We start from the raw sequence: 21,684 nt of genomic DNA, 5'->3' as shown, positions 1-21,684 counted from the left end.
ACCAAACTTAAATTTTGTTTACATTTTATCTATGTATATGTGTGCCCCATTGCTGAAGAACATGAGGGCATCATAAAGCAGGTTTTCAATCAAGGCTTCACATCTATTTTTTCACGGAACAGAATTACATGGATTAAATTTGTGCACCACTGCCAGTTTGTATCAATGAAATTTCAAGCCTTCATGAAGAATTTGTCTCACTATTGATCAGAAATAGCAAAAGCTGTTGTGGGTTTGCTCGCAGATCACTTGGTGGGGAATTCAAGAGCATCAGCCTTGTAACCAATATTCATGAATGTGTCGACTCACAGCAATAGATTTTTGATCAGGAACAAGGCCTTGCAGGCGCAATATTGAATTGTTCCTGAATGCGTGTTAGGCTGCAATGACTGAAGGGTCATTGAAAAAGTAAATTGCTTTGGTGGAAGCCTTTTCTTCTCTCACCCATTGCATTATTGCCATGAAACTCACTTAAAAAGGCACTGCCCTTTTGAATGCACTCAACCTCACACAATAATACGTAATGGCTTCTGTGTGTGCGACGTGTTTTCAAATAAGGAAGTTCCTGCTCTGCACCCTGTATATACTTCAAATGCACGGAATATTTTTGTGATTCTGTGATGGAAGAAGCCTATTTATTTTTCAGAAGATTTGACATTTTCTTCCACTCTCTCCATTTGGCTGTATTTCATATTACACGATACGAATAATCTGGAAGAGTCCATACTATAGTAATATGTACATAAATAGTATGGGACTAAAGGGAACCAGTCACTCAATAGCTAAATCATTGAGTTGTTGGTTAACTAGCTCTTCGCAGGGAGGCAGCTGTTTTCTGGTTAGAAATTCAGGAGGGAAGTATGGCAGATGCATGGTCCAGACACGTGATGCATGGGTACTGTAGTTGGTGGGATATGGCATGCGGTAAAGTGTCATGGAGATTTATCCTTGCCACACATTGTTATCTTCCGGAACCCTCCTGGTATCAATCTCCTTTAACCTACTATCCACACACCTTCCACCGAACAGTTTCCCATTCCCCATCCCAGTCCACATCTCCTGGCCACTTTTGAGTGCCGCACCCCACTGGCTCCATTACCTGTTTATCATTTGCCGAGCCTGCGCACCTGCTGCCCTTCCTTCCTGCATTCTTTAGACAGCAAACCTGCTTGCCTTCCTCTGAGCCACTAGCCAAATGCCCCCCAACCCTTTTGCCTGTCTCCTGTATCTCCCTCCCTCTACCCACCCCATGGCACCCCACCCAGTCCATCTGCAAAATGCAGACCTGCCATCGTGTGTTCAGCTAGCATGATGTAGGGGCTCGAGTGTGGTATTTGTGTGTGTGTGTGTGTGTGTGTGTGTGTGTGTGTGTGTACACTCCAGCTTGGCAAAGAATATATTTAAAAAGCTAGCAGGTTTTCTTTCTCTTTTGTGCGTGCCTGTGCATGAGCCAGTGCTTCTGCTATTCAGTGACTGGTCTTCTTTGCTCCTGAAGTGTTAACATTATACCATAACTTTTCTATATAATCTAAGGAATTATTCAAACACCAGCAGATTCGCACACATTTATTGTGTGAACTCCTTTTGTTTTGTGCCCCTTACATTTTTATTAATTTTGTAGTCTTCAGAAATTGTCTTCACTAATGCGTCAGGAATGCCTGGTCTTGAGCAGCCTAAATTTAATAAAAGTAGTTGATTTTCCATTTCTCATTGGACTTGCTCACTGTCAAAATAGTGACAGTAGAATAACTCTCCCATTTGCTCATGTAAAGACTAATAAACTAATGAGATAGTATCTAAAGAAATGCTGGTGTTTTTTGCTTGATACACAGAAAACATTCCTATACTATCAACCCTATTTGGTAATCGATCTCAATGTTAAGTAGGGTTTCGCAGCACTCGTTTACTTTCTTGTTGGTATCAAGTTTTTTAGTACCTAAGCTCTGTAGTGTTGGATATAATTTTCTGCATAACATTTTATTTTCCTTGAAACATAGTTAAGAGGTCATGAAGATACTTGGTTAAACAGTTGACAGTGAGAGAACCCTAATAATTTGATCAGAAAATATGCATTCAGTTTTGAAATTAGACCTGTTTTGTAGTAAACATTTTGAACAATGCGTAAGAGTTTGTAATGTAAACACCTACACCTGAAGTTTCTAACAATGTCTTAAACTGTATAAGATGAAGCATAAGGCAAAAAGTTATGTCTCAAAACCAGATGTTACAAAGCAAACATGAAATACTTATACATTCTCCTCACTATCCATAAAAACATTATTGTACTGTCATAGTCACTGGAAATCCATCAGCAACAAAAAATAAGAAATGACTAATGTTGGCCATTAATTTAGTCAGTCTATGCATTTCATTTATAACTTTTAGACAAAAACAACCATGCCATGTTTTACATGTCGTAAGTTGATTATAGCTATATTGTGCAGATACAGCTGCAACTACATTTTTCTGCAACATTCCCTAACTATGTTTTTATATTGATCTTTATCACACAGAACTTGCAGATGGCGTAATTCATGAGTCTGATCTCGACACGGATGAGACTGAGACAGATGAGGATTTCTACGACCAGCATCCTCAGCGACAAGCCAATAGACTACTTGCTGAGAAAAGAAACCGCTTGATGTTACTGGCAGCTGTTGCTCCAGCCAGCAATGGAACTGCTCAGTTGGCACAACAACTACAAGAACTGAATCAGCAACAGCAGCAGCATCAGCATCAAGAACAGCATCAGTACCAGAGGCAAGAAGAGGTACAGCAGCAGCAGCAGCAACACCACCACCACCATCACCACCACCACCAACAACAACAAGAAGATGACCAACAGCAGATACAGCAAGTGCCACCACAGCAGACATTGCAACAGATGCAGCCACAACAACATGTAAGAATAGGGTCTGGTACTGTTTCAGGAGATTCAAGAAAAGTCAGGACCAGGAAAAGGAAGCGTGCTGTGCTTGCAGATGCGAGAACAGGGTCAACGTCTTTAACTGCCAGTTCAGAGATGGCTGTGCGACCTTTGGGTACATTGCCATCGACCACATATCGGGACTCATCTGGTGTTGTCACTCAGACTCCTATATCTGAAAGCACTTCTGTAACGTCTACAACTTCTGCAGTTCGGACAACTGGAGGCAGTGGTTCAGAGGGTGAAAATAAAAGACTGTCAAAGAGGCGACGTGTACCAAAGCGCTTCTATGGAGATTCTAGTGATGAGGACGGGGAGACACCTGTGACACCACAACCAAAATGGCGTAAGACTGGTAGTAGTGGTGGTGGTGGTGTTGGTGGTAGCAGTGCATCTGTTGTTTCCGTTGGTGCCCCACATACGCCATCTCATGTACCTGAACCACCGCATCTTCCAATCAGACAACAGGTATTCCATTTTTCATTCTAACTACTAAATAAGTAAGGAAATATATCTTTTAAATTCTTTGAATTCCATGTGTTAATTCTCTCTCTCTCTCTCTCTCTCTCTCTCTCTCTCTCTCTCTCTCTCTCTCTCTCTCTCTCTCCCCCCCCCTCCCTCCCTCCCCAACCCTCTCTCTCCTCCCTCCTCCATCTCCCTTTGCCCCAGCCACCCAGCCTCTCACAGCAGCCTAAGTTCAGATTGTGAGTTTTGATATTTGATCTAAGGCTACATTCACTGTTTTCTAGAATCAGGAATCTTCATGCTTCAGACCTGTTAATTTTGTTCCTTGCCCCGTGCATGTCTTTCAATTTGTGCAACTTTGGCAGTTTGTGCATCAGTTTTTCTGTTTATTAAATCAAACAGTTACTCACTTGCCATCAAAAGCAGAGAGAAACTATTCCAGACCATTGAGCCAGTGATATGGTCATACTCCATTGACTCACATAGTGTTTATTACAACATTAGCACCATTTAGTTTTTTTGAGTTCAATAAAAACACACTAGCTATGTGCATTTTCCAAGCACAGTAGACCTCATTAAGAGTTTACTTTTTTTTGCTTCACCAAGCTCTTTATTTCCACCCTGACATTTGCTTTTTATTCACTTAGTAAAAGTGGTTGTTATGTCCGTTCACTAACCCATTGTCCACATTTTTATTTAAATTTGTCATAGAAACAACCTTTTCTGCAATTAGTTTTAGAGAACTGCAGCTGGTTATGTCTTTCAATCAGCTCCTATAACATCTTGACTGAATTTCTAGGAAGTATTGCTTACGGGTTTGTATTTGTATGTGTGTTTGAAGATTCCTTGTCCTTCTGAGAATCTTTTGTAATTCTAGACTGCACTGCTGAGCAATTTAGTAGCTGTGCAACAAAAATATTATGTTGTCTGATACTTAGGTGTATTGTACTTGTTTAAAAAGATTTAAGTTATAAATTAGTTTTGAGGTTTTTTTCTCTTTAATCTTTCATTTTATTGTACAGATGAAGAAACTTTGTAACATTTCAGATTAATTACTGGGTAAGTTAGTGTTTTTTCTGTTGCCAGGAAATCAGGCTTTTTGTCAGTTACTGAGGCACTAAAAGGGAGCCAAAGTAACTGGTTATTATGAAAGTTTCAGCCAGTATCAAAAAATTATTGTCCATTGTTATAGACAGTCAAGGCAGTGGAGCTTGCACATTCCAGATATAGTCAGTGGCAGAGACCTGTCCCTTCTGAGGTTGTTCTAAATCAAGGCTTAACAACTTGCTGATGAGTTGAGCAGAGCAGTTACGGCGTGTTGAGGAGTGAGGGAAATGTGCACACATCATGTGGCCTCAACAACTCAGGAGACATGCTAACAGGGAGAATCACTTTTGACACTGGTGTCCTCTAATAGCAGCAATGGGAAGTGGGCATTGTGTAGCACTGACACCATCTTTGCACTCCAGTCTGCAGTGCATTGTACAGAAAATATGGGTTAACAAAATGTATAGTGTATCATAAAATGCTGAATACTCTCAGGAAGTTCAGTTTACAAAGGCATTACACATCTTACCACATTAAAGAATACACAGATGCAAAATGTGAAGGGCCTGAGCATGTATATGGAGTTTTAAATCTTAAAAGGATCTCTTTGAAGAGTAAGAAAAAGTTAATGTGTAATTTGGATGAGCTACAGAACTGCACTACTTTTAGCAAAGTCCTTGCACGCTTTCACAAATGGTGATTTAAGGAAAGAATACCTTTCTGCTTGTGTTTATATGTCTTTTGTACTTTGGTAATTATTGTTGCCACAACTGTGTTGTGGTGACTGATACCAGTATTGATGTGGACATCCCCAAAGAGATCAGGTCTATTTTTTGCCATTAGATCCAATATATTTTCATCATGAGTGGGGTTCCTATCTATCTGTTCTAGGTAGTTTTCAGAGAAGGCATGTAGCAAAGTTTCACAGGATGTCTTATCATTCCCCACCACTAACAAAACTGTATTTTTCTCAGATAATTGTTGGATGATTAAAAGTCTCTGCTGATGATTACAGTATGACTGGGGGAAATATGTACAAGTGAACTGAGGTTTTCTCTAAAGTATTCGGTTACATCAGGAGATGAGTCTGGTGGGCAATAGAAGGATCCAGTTATCATTGTATGCCCACCCATGATCCTGAGTCTTGCCCAAGCAGTCGTACATGCTGCCTGAATTTCTGTTTCAGTGGATTTGAGTTTGTCTGCTGCGACAGATACACCACCTCCATTTCCCATTTGCGTATCCTTTCGATGTACCCTTAAATTTTCCCTAAAAATCTCACTGCTGACAATTTCGGTTTTCAACCAGCTTTCTGTATGTAGTATTATGTGAGCCTCACTGCTTTTTAAGAGTGGTTCAAACTCTGGCACTCTGCTGAAAATGCTTTGGAAGTTTACCATTAGGATTTGAATACTCTCATCTGTGGTAAGCATTTCTTTCGATCTTACCCTGGTACTTCTAGGTTTCCTACAGCTATCATTATCTGGATTGGATGGAGAGTTGCCTGATCTAAAAGAACTCTTTTGTGCACCCCACGCACAGTCGGTTACATGAGTAGCAGCCTCTGATTGTGAAGTGTGCACCTGACCTATCTTGGGGGACCCTACAGTTCGCAACTCTATGGCCCAAGTCCAGGAAGTTGCAGCCTAGCTTGTCACATAACTTTCGAAGTATCTGGTTCAGTCCTTCCACTTGACTCAGAGCCAAATGGCAATGATAAGTTCTGTGGACAGTGCTGCAAATTGTGAGAGCTTCGTTGAAACTCAACATGCAAGGCTGGTCTTCTCAACCTTCTCTGCCAGTTTCTGGAATTACCAAAGGATGACCCCGGAGCCCAGATGACAGGCATTGTTCATTCCAATGTGCCCCACAATCTGCAGTTGGTTGCACCATGTTAACTAAGTGGTAACGCCAAAATAGCCTTTTCAACATTTTGAGTGAGCCCCTGAGGCATATGCACTTAGTGTGCCTGGTATCCTGTCCTGTCCCTTGCTGCCATTTCCCTAAGAGGTACATCATTTGCCATACATTTGAACTGCTGATGATTAATAGATCACTACCCTTTTGCGTTGCCTCCTCCTGACACCGGACAAAAGAGGTTTTCCCCAAGACAGATGAGGTGAGCTCTACTGGCTCAGTTTCAGTGAAAGACAGTACCTCAAATTTGTTGGTTAGGGGGATCAGTTCAGTACAACACTCTTGAGTCCTTCCTGGTCCCTGTCCACCCTGAATGCCTAGATCTATCGTTGGCACACCACTCACAATCAAGTGGGTGGGTAAAGACAGATCCTGTGCTTTCTGCAGAGGAGACAGGATCCACAGGAGAGATTAGTAAATGTATCTCTGGTACAGGTATCACAGGTACATGACCCCTGGGAGCTCTCCCAATACACCAATATGCAGCAGCTGCCAGTCATTTGACAGCAATCGGAGCGATTTCCAGTTGCTTTTGAAGTCAACCAACACATCCCATGTTTGAGGATAGGCCTACCATTCTCAAAAATTTTAAAAGAGCACAATTCGGTTTAAGCTTACAGTTGACAGTAGGTCATCGAGGCACTCGCGAAATTTCACAATATATCACAATACAAACGGGTATTGATACAATCAATGAAAGGTTACGCAGAAGCAATGCAAACAGTAAAATATGCGAATCTAGAACTTTAAATTGACACACAGTCTTATACATGCGGTCTCAAACAAGGGAAAATTCCTGTCACCTTTTATATGTAAACAAATGTGTGTGTTGCTGGATTTTTCACTTAGGTGATTCTGTGCACACTTCTACCCTGGCAAGCTGAAGAACAACACTGCAGCATAAGTTTATTTCAACCAAAATTGCTAAAATATGCAGCACCAACAAAGTGCGTAGGCTACCTGTTACAGCTAACAATGCTAATAAGACTATGCCCAGTAAAGTACTGTGGTGTCAAGCCAATGTTCAGATTGGTGATGGCTTTACATATTGATATGAAACCAGGTGTACATCTGTGCTCATCCTGACCATTTTGTGTAATTCTATCTTTCTGCTACAGATTACCTTTTGTTGACCAAGATTTCTTTCATAGAAATGTAATTAGAAATAGATTAAATTAGCATTCACATCCATTGTGCTGATGATTTGCAGGTTCCTTCTAAAGGTACCTGTAGTAAGCTCATTACTGTAATTAAGTTAATTGTTTATCTAATTAATAAGAGTCGTAGTTGTCATGTAGTCTGCCATGGCTAACTGGCCATCAAGATCTGGTACTCGTGTAAAATTAGATGGTGATGAACATTTTTTGCATATGAGGATATAGTCAATAATATGACATCTTCTTTATACTTTTACAAAATTAGCTGCTCCTTGTTGTTTTTACATAGGTTTGCAACAAGCTTGTTCTTGTATTTGTGCCATTTTCAAGTGTTCCTGATGACTTTACATTTATATTTCATTTTAATCTAGCTCTATGTAACAATACTATGATATTTTTATTTTATTCTTAAATCTAGATGGAGTGACACCCATAAAACTTTTTGGAATGCTATTTCTTTTACTTACTAAGTTGTTAATATAGGTCACATATTTACTTCCTATAGAAACTTATTGTCATTGTTTGACACTTGTCAAATGACAGATTGTTCAATTGATGCATTATGTTTACATGTAATTTATATATTTGGTAGTCAGAAATATTTTTTGCCAGAGATACTTTGCATTATGTGGATGTGTGATCTTAATGTTGTCTATTGTTTTCTGTTTATCGTGTATTGTTCAATCCTTTTCTTTTCTATTATGTTAACTCAGTTTTACAGATAGTTTTTATGTTTGAGGTCCATTTGTTCATTTAGGGTGTCATTCGGATATCTGTGTGTGTGTATAAATTTTAGGTTCATCCAAAATGTTCATGTTTTGACCTTTTGGTATCCTGTGTAGAATTGTCAAAGCATATTTGATTGTGTTCACTCTATGGTTTTTATTTCTGAAGTATAGGTAAAAATGTAATTGGTTACACTAACAAAATAAAAACCACAGAGTGAACACAATCAAAAATGCTTTAAAAATTCTACATACGGTACCGAAAAGTCAAACTATGAACAATTTGGAAGAACTAGAAATTTATACACACACAAGTAGTTATCCAAGAGAGATCCTAAACGAACAAATTGATCACAAACAAAAAAAACTATCTTGAGAACTGTAGTAATGTAACTGTAATACAGGGATGGGCAAAACATATAAAACAGAAAACAGTAGACAATATTAAGATCGCACATCTACATAATGCAAAATATCACCGATAAAAAATATTTCTGACCACCAAATATATAATTTACTTGTAAACATAGTGCACCAATGGAACAATCTGCCATTTGACAAGTGTCAAACAAAAACGTGAAATTTCTATAGCAGATAAATATTTGATCGATATTAACAACATAGTAAATAAAAGAAATAATGTTCCAAGAGGTTTTACGGGACATGACTCCATCTAGATTTAAGTATAAGATAAAAATATAATAGTGTTGTTACATGGATACAGAATAAAATGATATATCAATGCAATGTCATCAGAAACACTTGAAAATGACACAAATACCAAAACAACCTTGTCATGAACCTATATGAAAACAACAAAAATTAAACTATCAGCTAATATTTTAAAAATATGAAGATGTCATATTATGACCTTTTGCAAGCTGTGGGCTCAGCAGAGAAGAGGTTATAGTCAATAATGTTGTCTACAAAGGTGAACTGTCCTGCATAGTTTTGATGGGAAACTTTATAACAAAGATTACACTGTAAATGTTCAGTAATATTTCTGTATCATTGTTTTGCTCAGACTCCTTAAAGTTAATTTTGGAATCACCAAAAATCATTATTTACTCTCTTTCAGCAGACATAACACGGTTTCAAAATTTTGTAACTACGTCTGAAAATTTCCCAGTGGTGATCTGTTGGGGAGGGGGGGGGGGGGGGGGGAGAGAGAGAGAGAGAGAGAGAGAGAGAGAGAGAGAGAGCACACGCACCGGGGTGTGGCATGTGCTGTGCTGTGATGTGATGTTAGGCATTATGACTTCGCACGTAAATGCTTGCATGTGGTGATTAGCATAAAAACTACATGTGGCTATAGTTTGGAATTTGCAATTTTTCACATAACATGGACAACTGCTGCATTTTCCACATTGCTTCTACAATAGAAAGCAGCTAATTTACAGTCTTTAACATGCAACATTTCCATTCCCCCATTTACATGACGCTCAGTTAGATAAAGTACATCTACTAAATTTTTCACTTCATATTTCACTTAGGTGTTTTGTAATATTATGAACCTTGTTTCTCAAGGCTGTAGTATAATGGTGACTGAAACTAAATGTACTCTCCAATTTATCTATTTCTACAGTATTTGGAACATTACGTACTTTAATCTCTTTCACTATTGTCTGCCTGGAGGAAGAAGTTAGCCTGAAACGGAAGTCCCCCTCACACTGTCAATTACAGAAATTTGTCATGTGTGATACATCCCACCTTGTTCCCAGCGTTTTTTTAAGCTAAGCTGTTCTTTTCCTTCCTGTTTGAGATGTAGTCTTTACTTTGTGTATTCTAACCCCTCAATAGCACCATATGGGCATCTCTCATTTGGCTTTCTTCAAAGCCTGCAGCAGCTCTCTAAGTTACCAGTTAATTTGTTTTATACCTTTAAGCCAAGTTCCAGGTCAGGACTAAAGCACATATGCAGTTCTGTGACTTTTTAAAATGTATCGTGCCTGGATAGTTCAATCAGTGAACATGTGCCCATAAAAGATAATTGTTTCAGTTTGAGGCCTGGTGCAGCAGGCAGTTTTACTCTGCCAGTAAGTTTCAAATTGATGTACAGTCCATAGCACAGTGAATATTCATTCTGTGAAACAACTCATGTTTGTTATTCAGTTTGATAGTGAATGAGCTCTGCAGACTAATCCCTCTTTGCCACAACCTGTAATATTTTCCCATGTACCAGTTTGTTTCCTCTAACTGCCCTAATTCAAAATTTGTGGCCATAAGTTCTGCATGAAGGTCACAATTTCTAGCTTCCTTTCCAGAGAATTTACATTCCTAATCAGGTACTCCTTTTTCTACTCCACTGCATTCGCCCATATCACACCAGAATTTATCACTGCATTCACCCATATCACACCAGAATTTATCACTACAGAACACCCACTCACCCACTTATCTACAATGGTGTCCACATTTATCACCAAAAGCAGTAGAGGTATTAATAGATGGCAAAATCCGTATCACTTCAGGCCGGGGGGTTACCATCATGGTCTTGGATGTTATTGAGTTTAGCATATGTTAAAATTTAGGAGTAAGTAAGAAACATGTAATTTTTTTTTTTTGTTTAAAAAAATCCTGCCCTGAGATACAGGCCTCCAACGATGATATTGTGAACACCATTTTGAAGATAAGTTGGACAGGTTTTATCTTAAAAAGTAACATTTTTTTAACTTTTAAGGGTAAGATAGTTGATTCTTACTAATTTCTTTGTTACAGTGTTTATTTCCATTGTCTTTGTTGCAGTTATTTCTTATCACTTTCTTTGTTGCAGATATTTCTTACACTTTGTTGTAGTTTCGTGTCAGTTTCTTTGTCATGATTGTTCATCGCAGATTACTGTATTGTAGTTGTTAATGCTAGTTGTTTACTGAAGAAGTTTCTTAGAAACCTGAGACCATTCAGTGAGTTCTGTGTTTTCATGAAGAATTTGCCAGTTGACACAGTTACATTGTGTTTTGTGATAAGGACTGAAATATCTTCTGACTGGGGCCACAGGAGAGTCAAGTGTGCTGACTATTTGCATACCTATAAAAGAGTGATATATAAGACAGACAAAAAAACAGACTTTGTTCAGGTTGGGGATAAGTGTCCTCATTTGAAACCTGTTTCAAAGTGAAGATGTTTCCTGTGATGACTTTTTGTGTACTAAATGTTTTGACAGAATAACAACAATGATGGTATTTGAACAAGGTGAAGCCTCCTGTGGTTCAGATTTTGCATCAATAGATGGAGAATTAAATACCCTGAATGTGTCAACTACTACAGAGGTAGGTGTCAGTCCTGTTAAAAAACCATGGTCAGCGAAGTCGAGTATCAGCTCTATGCATCAAAAAAGCGCAGAGAAATTACTAAAGCTATGGATGAATACACCACAGCAAAACTGACCACACCCACTCTTCAAAGTAGGAATTCCATCTTCAGAAGAAAATTAATCGAAATACTCTTGCACCTCTTGCCAGAAATTTTTCACAAATGTCAATTCAGCTGTTGAATATTGTGCATCCTACAGTGAAAAGGTGCAAGTTTCAACTATTATTCCAGAGAAATTTTCAAAGAAAACAATTTTGAACTACGTCCCGTCAGTATCAAAGTACATTGTAGACAAATCAAGAAATGTGAGGTCTGTAAAAGGAGTCTTTGGAAGACCAGATCCCTATTATGGTCATTCTGTAGAAGCAGTTCAAGTTCAAATAGTGCAGTCATTTTATCTGGAAGATAAATGGGACTGTTCTCGCCAGAGTGCCAACAAGGAAGACACACTAACTGTAATAGTTGAAGGTCAAAAAGTTGTGAAAGTGAAGAGGTACAAGACTCACAGTATTAAAGAAACTTTTGCAATTTATAAGAGCAACTATACAACTTCTCATATTGGAAGATCAAAATTTTGTGCACTACGACCTAAATGGGTAGTTCCACACCCACCCAGAGGTGTCTGTTTATGTGTGTACTGTGTGAATTTTGAACTTTATGTGGTAACTTTGAGGAACTTACTGGAGCACGTGACATATGACACCTTGTTGGGAGTGTGAAATCGTTAGTAGTCTCTGATGTAAAGTGAAAAACTTGTATTTTTCAAGAATGTGTCGACTGCCCTGGAAAGGGAGGACTGTCTTAACAGACACTTGGCGTGGAAGACGCGACAGATAACTCTGCCTAAATTACATACACAAAATGGGAGGAAAATAAACTAATTAAGACAACTGCTGCCTTTGAACAGTTTCATTGATGAACTTGGTAAATGGTCAGTGGAAGCAGTAGCACACCGGCATCTGAAGAAATTGCAACACCACCACATTGCAAAAGTGAAAGAGTGTGTACAGGCCGAAGAACTATGTTAACTGCTTCACTGTGATTTTGCTGAGAACTGGTCTGTAACTCTCCCACAAGAAGTACAAGGATATCATTGGAGAAGTGACCAGGTTTCAATTTTTACAGGAGTGACATATTTTCAAAACAAGACCGCAAGTGTTGCAGTTGTAAGTGATGACACAGGACATGAGTCAGCACATGGGGCTAGTGATGTGCAAAATTCTTCAACTGCAAACAGGGCCAGAGAAGATCATCATTATTTCTGATGGTGCTCCTAGTCATTTTAAAAATTGCTACCAGCTGTTTGAATGAAGTAAGTCGCTTGTTCCAAATGTTTGGGTATACAGTGCTACTGGTCACGGGAAGGGGCCTTGGGATGCTGTAGGCGGCCTGCTGAACCACCATACTACAAAACAAACTTTACAGACCAAATACAGCTGCGATTCAGAATGCTAAGGATTTTACGAGAGTCGCGAAATCTTACACATCCACAGCCCTCATTCTTTTGTCCAAAGAAGAAATCGAAGAACTCTGTGAGAAGAAAAATGAAGAATGGTCCAAACAAACTACTCCTATGGAAGGAATTCAGAAGACACATTTTTGAACACAAAGCGGTGGGCGAACTCATATTTCACGCACTTTAAAGAGCAAGAAAGAAGAAATATTGTTCATTCGACCAACACATCAGAAATAGCAGCATAATATTCAGATTCACAACCTGACAAGGGGGGAATTTTGTGTGTGTGTGTGTGTGTGTGTGTGTGTGTGTGTGTGTGTGTGTCTCCTGTATTGCAGAGAGATTATAGACACCAGTTATGAGTTAAATGAAGTTGTAGTGAACTTTATGCTACCACATGGACCAGCTGCTGGATATAGGTTTCCAGCTGAAGGACAGCAAAAACACCATCAGGACTCACTTCCTGTTCACATTGTTTTGAAGATTGTAAGTGCTCAAATTCCTATTGGTTCAACAGGCAGGCATCACTCTATATCAAACGAAGATACTGAAGCAGTGGAATACATTTTTAGTCCATTGACTGGCTAATTTCAGTACAAAACAAAGTGCACAGAAGTTGTATAAATTGAAACCTTTAAGTGTTTGGACATATCACATACATTTTGGAACCATTTAAAATGCTTGGAAAATGAGTCTCTTACTCATCTTTCAAAACTAAAATTATGACCTAAAAGTGGAAGCTCTCCTTTTCAGGGAATGTAAATGTATATGGTACTAATCAACAGAAAAAAATCAATCTTTTATGGATTGGCATTTTTGGAAAAAAAAAATTCCATAAATTATATATAGAAAAAGTTCAGAATGCTATAGCAAAAGAACTTTGACAGATAAGTCCAAATGGAGGATTTCTTTGTAATAAAGCAATTATCTTTCAAATAAAAAAAAAACCAACAAAATATCTAGAACTGTTCCAGAGATAAAACATTTTAAAATTTTTTCCAAAATTCGCATCTTCTTTGGAGGGCTATATCTTGGAGCAGAATTTTTTTTTTTTTATTTATTATTATTATTATTATTATTATTATTTTTTTTTTTTTTTGGAGAAAACGAAAAATAGGTGTTCCTTATTTACAAGGGGAAGGCCTCAGACACGGCCAACCGATTCGGCTCAGATTTGGCAGGTTGCTTGTGTACAACCTAAAACGAAGGACTCTAAGATATTTTGGGTCAACACCCTCGCAATTTTGAGAAAATCACCCCTAAAGGTTATGATGAGCAGTGGAATCAAAATTGGAAGGATCGATAGATAATTGTAAATAGAGCATTTTTCATCATCAGGTATGCGATCCTAAAACGCCTACTATTCCAGAAATCAACGAAAGAAACTTTTACAACTGTCGCTTCTGTACCCACATGGTAAACGCTTTTCGCCGACAGTGCCAATAATGCAACAGCTAAGGTAACTGGTTGGGAATTTTCGTTTGTATTTTCCCATATCTCAATTGATAGGGATAGGAGGGTTAATAAGGTAAGTAAATCAATAAGGAATGATAATAATAAGGTAGGCAAACTAATTACCCAAACGCCGTGAGTTAGTAAAGTATTAAACTTTTAAGCCTTGTCACATGACAACAACTACGAATAACAGTGCTTCGAATTCCTCACGAGGGATCACAGATAGCCAACCGCGCGACGCTTGTTTACAGCGAGGCACGGGACATAATGCACGCGGGGAGAGTTATGTTGTCCCGGTTGCCTCTTCGTCATACCATTGTTGTGAATCAGGAAGAGAGAAGGTGTCCAGCACGAGCTTTATAGAAGTCAGTCGGAAAGAGTTGTTTTCAATCATTAGGCTGCCGCGAACCTCACAGATATATGTAGTGATTTTTCCATCATTAATGTGCCGAATGAAGTAAGTTTTGTGAATGAATACAGTGTTATTCGGTAAGTGTCATATGACGAGTACTGTATGTAGTTTGTAGTAATTAGCTCGTCTGTTTATGCCGCAGTAACTAGTTATTATTTGTTGTCATATCTTTCAGGTGCATAATCTGAGTAATGGAGGATGTACACCCTTCTACTAGCACTGTAATATATAGTTGGGAGCCTGTCACAGGCGATGGCAAGTGGGAAGTTACCGTTGCTGTGTTTTAGTTTGTAAAAGTGTTGCAATACAGATGCATTATCAATGCACTACCGGAAGCAGCCAGGTCTGTTTCTCGGCGTTGCAGATTGATAGGAACGGCTATCGTCAAGAGATTTTTGGAGCTAACAAACGAAATGACTTTTCTTGATACTGAAGTACTATACCACGAAGATGAAGCAGAAGATGATTCAGTGGAAGATATCCCGACTAGTGAGTCGCAAAATGGTCATAACACTTCGGAAATCTCCACGTCCCTGGGAATATGTGCGTCATCTGTTTCCGATGAGCATTACGAACCGGTTACTAAATTATTTAACTACAGCGCTTTAGCCCTTGAAGCAAAAGTTAAGGTAAGGTGGTAGCACTAGCCAGGAATCATCCAAATTGGAACTTACAAACACTGCAAAAAAACAGAGCAACAACAGCCCTGAAACGGAAGGAGGACTTGAAATTGTGGGAAAGTGATATCGTTAAAGGAGGGACAAGATACGACAAATACCAGGCGATAAATAAGTGGACATACGACCAATTTGTCGAGTCTCGTTGACTTAACGAGAGTGTAACAACGAGAATACTTCAGGAGTGTGCTGCAGGTGCAGCTTTTCAGTATACGGCCAACAAGGATTTTACGTTTGCTGCATCATTATCTTGTCAAGAAATTTTGAATCGGAGTATACAATTCGTCAACGGCACCTCACTAAATACATCTCTCATAAGGAGTTACAAAATATAGAAGATATACAGAAAGTGGCAGCTCTTTTCAACACGCAAACAGCGTCATTGATGACCGGTTTTAATCGTGATTACGTGGTCAACACCGATAAAACTTGATGTAAGTAATGGGTGAACATTCGACGCACATTATCGCATAAGGGAGAAAAATGAACCCTTGTCGCAGTTGGTAGTAAAAACATACTAACACATTCGTACATGGCGCAATATGCCATTACAGCCTCTGGAAAAGTGTTGCCTAAGGTTTTCCTGTGTTTACAAGAAAGGAATGTTACATTTGGTCCTCGGGTTATAGAAGAGGTCAATCGTTTAACCGACTCGTTGAAAAATGTTTACATTACCTGCTCCAAACTGACGAATGCAATTTACAGAACATTTCTTGAGAATGTTTTAAAACCATACGTTTCTGATAACAAGTTATGTCTAGTATTGGATTCCTGGCGTGGACAAAGTAATACTACAATACATGACCCAATGTTTATAGATGGCGAGGGTCAGCCGACGTGCACAGTACAAGTAATACTTACAAACTGCACACCTGTGTGCCAGCCGTGTGATATTTACTTCTATCACCAGGTAAAAACTTTATTTCCAGTGTGCTTCTGGAAACCCAGCGGGAATTGCACAACCGTATGGATGCAATAACTATTTACAGCATAGTTCATAACCAGCTTTCAGCACCAGTTTTTCAGGCAATGATACCGTATGTGTGGTAGGCATCAAAATTAATTCCCAAAAAAGATATATTTTTAAATGTAAACCAAGTTTGTTTTCCGCCGACTTTTCGGAAGGAACAGTGTAGCTTTCAAAAGATTGCATTCATTAAATGTTCTTGGTGCCGTGAGTATATTTGTTTCAAATTTTTATATGTTCGACGAAAAGTGAGGACACGTAACAGTGACTGGAAGAGCCATTGTAAAGTGACCTGGAGTAACATTTTAGTTGTTTAATAACCCAAGAGGGTTGACAAATTTATTTGCCTACCTTAATATTATCATTCCTTATTGATTTACTAACCTTATTAACTCTCCTATCCCTATCAATTGAGATATGGAAAAATACAAACAAAAAGAATAACATCCATTAGGTTTCTTCGAGATTCGAACCCGGGTTCTCCTATTCCCAGCCAGTTACCTTAGCCGCTGCGCTATCAGTGCTGTCGGCAAAAACCGTTTACCATGTAGGTACAGAAGCAACTGTTGTAAAAGTTTCTTTCCTCGATTTCTGGAATAGTATGCGTTTTAGGATCCCATACCCGATGATGAAAAATGCTCTATTTACAATTATCTATCGATCCCGTCAATTTTGAGTCGATTGCTCTTCATAGCTTTTAGGGGTGATTTTCTCAAAAATGTGGGGGTGTTGACCCAAAATATTGTAGATTCCTTCGTTTTAGGTTGTAAGCAAGCGGCCTGCCAAATTTGAGCAGAATCTGTTGGCTGTGTCTGAGGCCTTCCCCTTGTTAGTCCTTCATTTTAACATACGCTAAATTCAATAACATTGGAGACTATGAAGGTAAGATTTTTCCCTAGCCTACCTGAATTGATACGGAGTATGCCAGGTATTAGTGTTAAACAAGTTAGAAAATTTAACTCGAGAGCACAGACACAACATAAAGAAAATATTTGTTCTGAAGTTCATATCAGTAAGCAGTTTACATTTTATTTTCTGTTGTGAATAACCAGACACTTGCATAACAACAAATTCTAACTAATTAAAAGTTATCAGTACAGTGATATTAATCTTGAATGGAATGACCTCCTCAGTGCCTACCAGCATTGGTTTCGAAGAAATCGATGATGTGAAACCAGCTCAGACTTTTCTCACATGACATATTGAAAGTTTTGGATTAAGGTAACTGGGTAGATGCAGTGTTTCTTGATTTCGATTCAGTGCTGCACACACACTTATTGTCAAAAGTACGATCATATGGGGTATGAAGTGAAATTTGGGAATGGACTAGGGAGGACACAGCATGTAACCTTGTATGGAGAGTCGTCGTCAGTTGTAGAAGTAACTTCAGGTGTGCCCCAGGGAAGTGTGTTGTGACCGTTGCTGTTCATGTTTTATATTAATGACCTTGGAGACAAAATTTTAGTAAAAATCAGGATTTTTGCAGATGATCAGTTATCTGTGATGCAGTACTATCTGAATGAAGGTGCATAAAAATTCAGTCTGATCTTGATAAGATTTCAGCATGATGCTCTAAATGTTCAGAAATGTAACATTTTTGCACTTAACAAAATGAAAAAATTAAGTATCCTATGACTGTAAAATCAGTGAGTCCCTGTTGGAACTGGCCAACTCATAGAAATATCTTCGTGTAACACTTTTTAGGGGTAGAAAATGGAATAATCACATAGGCTACAGGCTGAGTCATGCATAAACCAAGTGGTAGATTTTGGTTTACTAGTAGAATACAGGGGAAATTCAATCAGTCTACAAAAGATGTTTCTTATAAATCATTCGTGCAAATGTTTCTAGAATACTGCTCAAGTGTGTGGGGCCCATACCAGGCAGGACTCACTGGGGATATTGAATGTTTACAGAGGAGGACTGGTCACAGGTTTGTTTAATCCATGGGAGAGTGTTGCAGAGATACTGTACTGAATGACTCTTGAAGACAGACATAAACTACCATGAGAAAGTCTGTTAACAAAGTTTCAAGAACCAGCTTTAAATGATTATTCTAGGGATATACTACAACCCATATGTATCTCTCGCATAGGGACCTTGGGATAAGATAAGAATAATTACTGCATGCACAGAGGCATTCTTACTGCACTCCATATGTGAATGAAACAGGAAGAAGAAACCCTAATAACTGGTACAAAGGGACTTACCCTCTGCCATGCACCTCACAGTGGTTTGCAGAGTATAAATGTAAATGTAGATGTAGAATGGGAAATGCTGCTTTTTAATGTGTGTTGTTACAAAATTATGCTTACAGACACAACTAATCAGGCATACAGTAATACAATGTTTCCAACTATTAATCAAATTAGTACACACAAACATTCAAATGATAATTACTACGCATGCCAAAGATAGTATCTACAGCACAAAATGACCAGTGAAATAAAAAATAATGTGATTGCGAAATTTAAGTAATGTATTATTAATTATTATGTACTTCAGATAGATTAGTTGTACATAGTGTTAGATTAAATAATTTATATGTAGATCTAATGTTACAGTTTTTCTCTTGGTGCAGTCAGTTGTGAGACAACAGGGTGGAAGATGAATGTTGGTATGCTGGCTAAGTGCCATCACTATTCAAACACTCCCCCCCCCCCCCCCCCCCCCCCCACACACACACACACACACACAAATGTTCTATACTACCAAGAAAGAAAAAAACTTTTCAACTTCTGGTGCTCAGTTACAGCATAGGCCTGGCGGCTGTAGATTTAGTTGCTGCTTCCCAGACATTACAGAATTATGTAGTAAACACCATTGCAAACATCATTTCTACTCATGTAGTAGGTACATGCCTTTACACCCATTTGATAGGCAAGATGCTGCAATCTTGAAAATACATTGGGACATTTCTGCTAGCACCCATTGGTACTGCTGTGATGAAATGGATTTTACCAGCATAAATTGTTCCTTGAAACTGAGTAGATGATAGCCGGTTAGAGACTGTGGACTAAGAAATGAAATGGAGAACTAGCTATCTTTGTTGTATAATTTAAGTGAATCACTGATTGGTTAAAGCCATTTACACCCTTTTTTTTCTTTTCCTGAGTAAAATCGTTCCAAGAATGTGTTCCAAAGGAAAACTTGTTCTCTATTAGAACCACCTACACACACAGAAATTATCGATTTTTTGATTCTCTTCCCTAGTATTCTTTCATAGTATACATCTCAATAAGTAGCCCATAAGTCAATGAACAATACATGATGTACAGCACTTCATGCCATTATGCTGAGCACAAAATTTCGAAGGATAAGTAATAAATAGTTGCAGATAGTTAGTGTTACTAACTTATTTATATGTGGTAATTGCTGTACACCAATCCAGATATAAAATCTGGTTTGTAGTATAAGCTTAATTCTATTTTCATGTTTTCAATTGTACACCTTTCAGTGCTAATGATACATGGAACATTTCAGTTTGCTAAGTAAGCCCTTGTAATTTTACATAGTTTAATGTTCTGTACAACTGTAGGGGCAAACTTTTATCATGTTTTAAACGTATTTTGCATTGACTCATGCCTCTAAGGTAATTAAACCTTTGTATATTTGTCATTTGATGGACTTCAAGTAAGCTTTAACTTGCAGAGAGGATATTAATACTACAGTTACGCAAGAAGAAAGTCATTTATTTCTCAGTTCAGTATGTCAAGTTTCACTCACTCATTCCTTGTGTGCTTTCATGCTGAATTAGCTCCAGCTTTTATCTTTTTCAAGGTGAAGGCCTAGTTTTTGTATTAATTGTCATCTTGGGCTCAATCATTACATTTTAAAATGCAGATTCTGTACTAGAATACGAAAATTAAAGAATTGCCGCATTCAGAAACATTAGGGGCTGACAGAAATTTGTAGGTGTGACCTCTGGCTGTCTTGGTAGCAGTCAGTTTGCAGGAATTAGTCAGGATGAGATAAGATTCAGTTTTCATTCTATAGACCCAAAAATGAGATGATTCTTGTGGGCATGGAACATGTCAGAAAGTATAACATAAAAAACATAGAACATTTGATTATAGTAACCACTTCCCTGATCATTTGTTAGGAGATTGTCAAAATATGTTAATACATTACAGTAAACTGGAACTGCTAATATTTACAAAATTAATACATTTTATGGAGTTATAATAAATTTTTTACACACAAAGTGCTATGAAAACTGAAATCCAACAGATACTTTTACTTAAGTTGGTCCAGCAGATATTCATCTATAGAATAAAAGGAGTTACCTACCAAAAAGTCTTTCAAACTCTGTTTAAACTGTGTTTTATCTGAAACCAAGTTTTTAATGGTTGCTGGCAGTTTATTGAAAATGTGTGTTCCTGAATATTGGCCCCTTTTTGGACCAAGGTAAGTGATTTTAGGTCTGTGTTAGTGCATATTCCATATGATTCTATATGACATAATAGGATCATAATAGAATGAAAGCAAGCAAAGTATGAAGGTTTTTTAATACTTGTATCTCCTGCATCTGACATCATTCGCATTGTGAATACTGACCTGTTTAGGAGCTTCTCAACTGAATTTATTATCGAGTTGTAAGCCCAGAAATTTAACACTGTTAGCCTCTTCGATCTGCATGTCTTCATATGTTATATACCAGCTGGAAGGAAATCTCTTTACATGTTCTGAACTACATATAGTGGAAATTTTCGATGTTAGTGACAGTGACTCAGCTTTAAACCATTTATTAATGTCAGTGAAAATTGATTAGCAGCCCTTTCTAAGTCTGTAATTGGTTTGCTGTTTATTGCAATGTTTGTATCATCTGGAAACAAAACAAACTTAGCATCTGGAAATGTAACAGATGAGGGGTCGTTAATGTACACAAGAAAAAGCAACTGACCCAAGATGGAACCTTGAGGAACACCACTCGTAATTATTTTCTCACAACAACACCCTTTATTTCCTGTTAGTTAGGTAAGACTAATCATTTCGCAGCACTGCCAGTGACAGCATAATATTCTAATTCACTTAAGAGAATGCTGTGATTCACACAGTCAAAGGCTTTTGACAGGTCACAGAAAATACCAGTTGCCTCTAATTTGTTATGTAATGAATTAAAAGTACATTCTCACTCTTTAAGTGTAAATAGCCTTCTCTGTATTGGA

The 21,684-nt window shown here is 38.1% G+C and overlaps 1 protein-coding gene across 1 annotated transcript in view; it reads left to right on the top strand.

Annotated features, from left to right (window-relative positions):
• The window catches only part of LOC126109312 (uncharacterized), a 94,659-nt gene that overhangs the window by 70,921 nt on the left and 2,054 nt on the right, over positions 1 to 21,684 (top strand). The window contains exon 6 of the mRNA XM_049914397.1: positions 2,514 to 3,394. Coding sequence (XP_049770354.1) covers positions 2,514 to 3,394 — 881 coding nt within the window. The remainder of the gene's footprint in view (positions 1 to 2,513; positions 3,395 to 21,684) is intronic.

This window comes from Schistocerca cancellata, chromosome 1, assembly GCF_023864275.1.
Source record: "Schistocerca cancellata isolate TAMUIC-IGC-003103 chromosome 1, iqSchCanc2.1, whole genome shotgun sequence".
NCBI lineage: Eukaryota > Metazoa > Arthropoda > Insecta > Orthoptera > Acrididae > Schistocerca > Schistocerca cancellata.
Note: the sequence above shows the minus strand (reverse complement) of the source record. Positions and strands in the feature narration are given on the sequence as shown.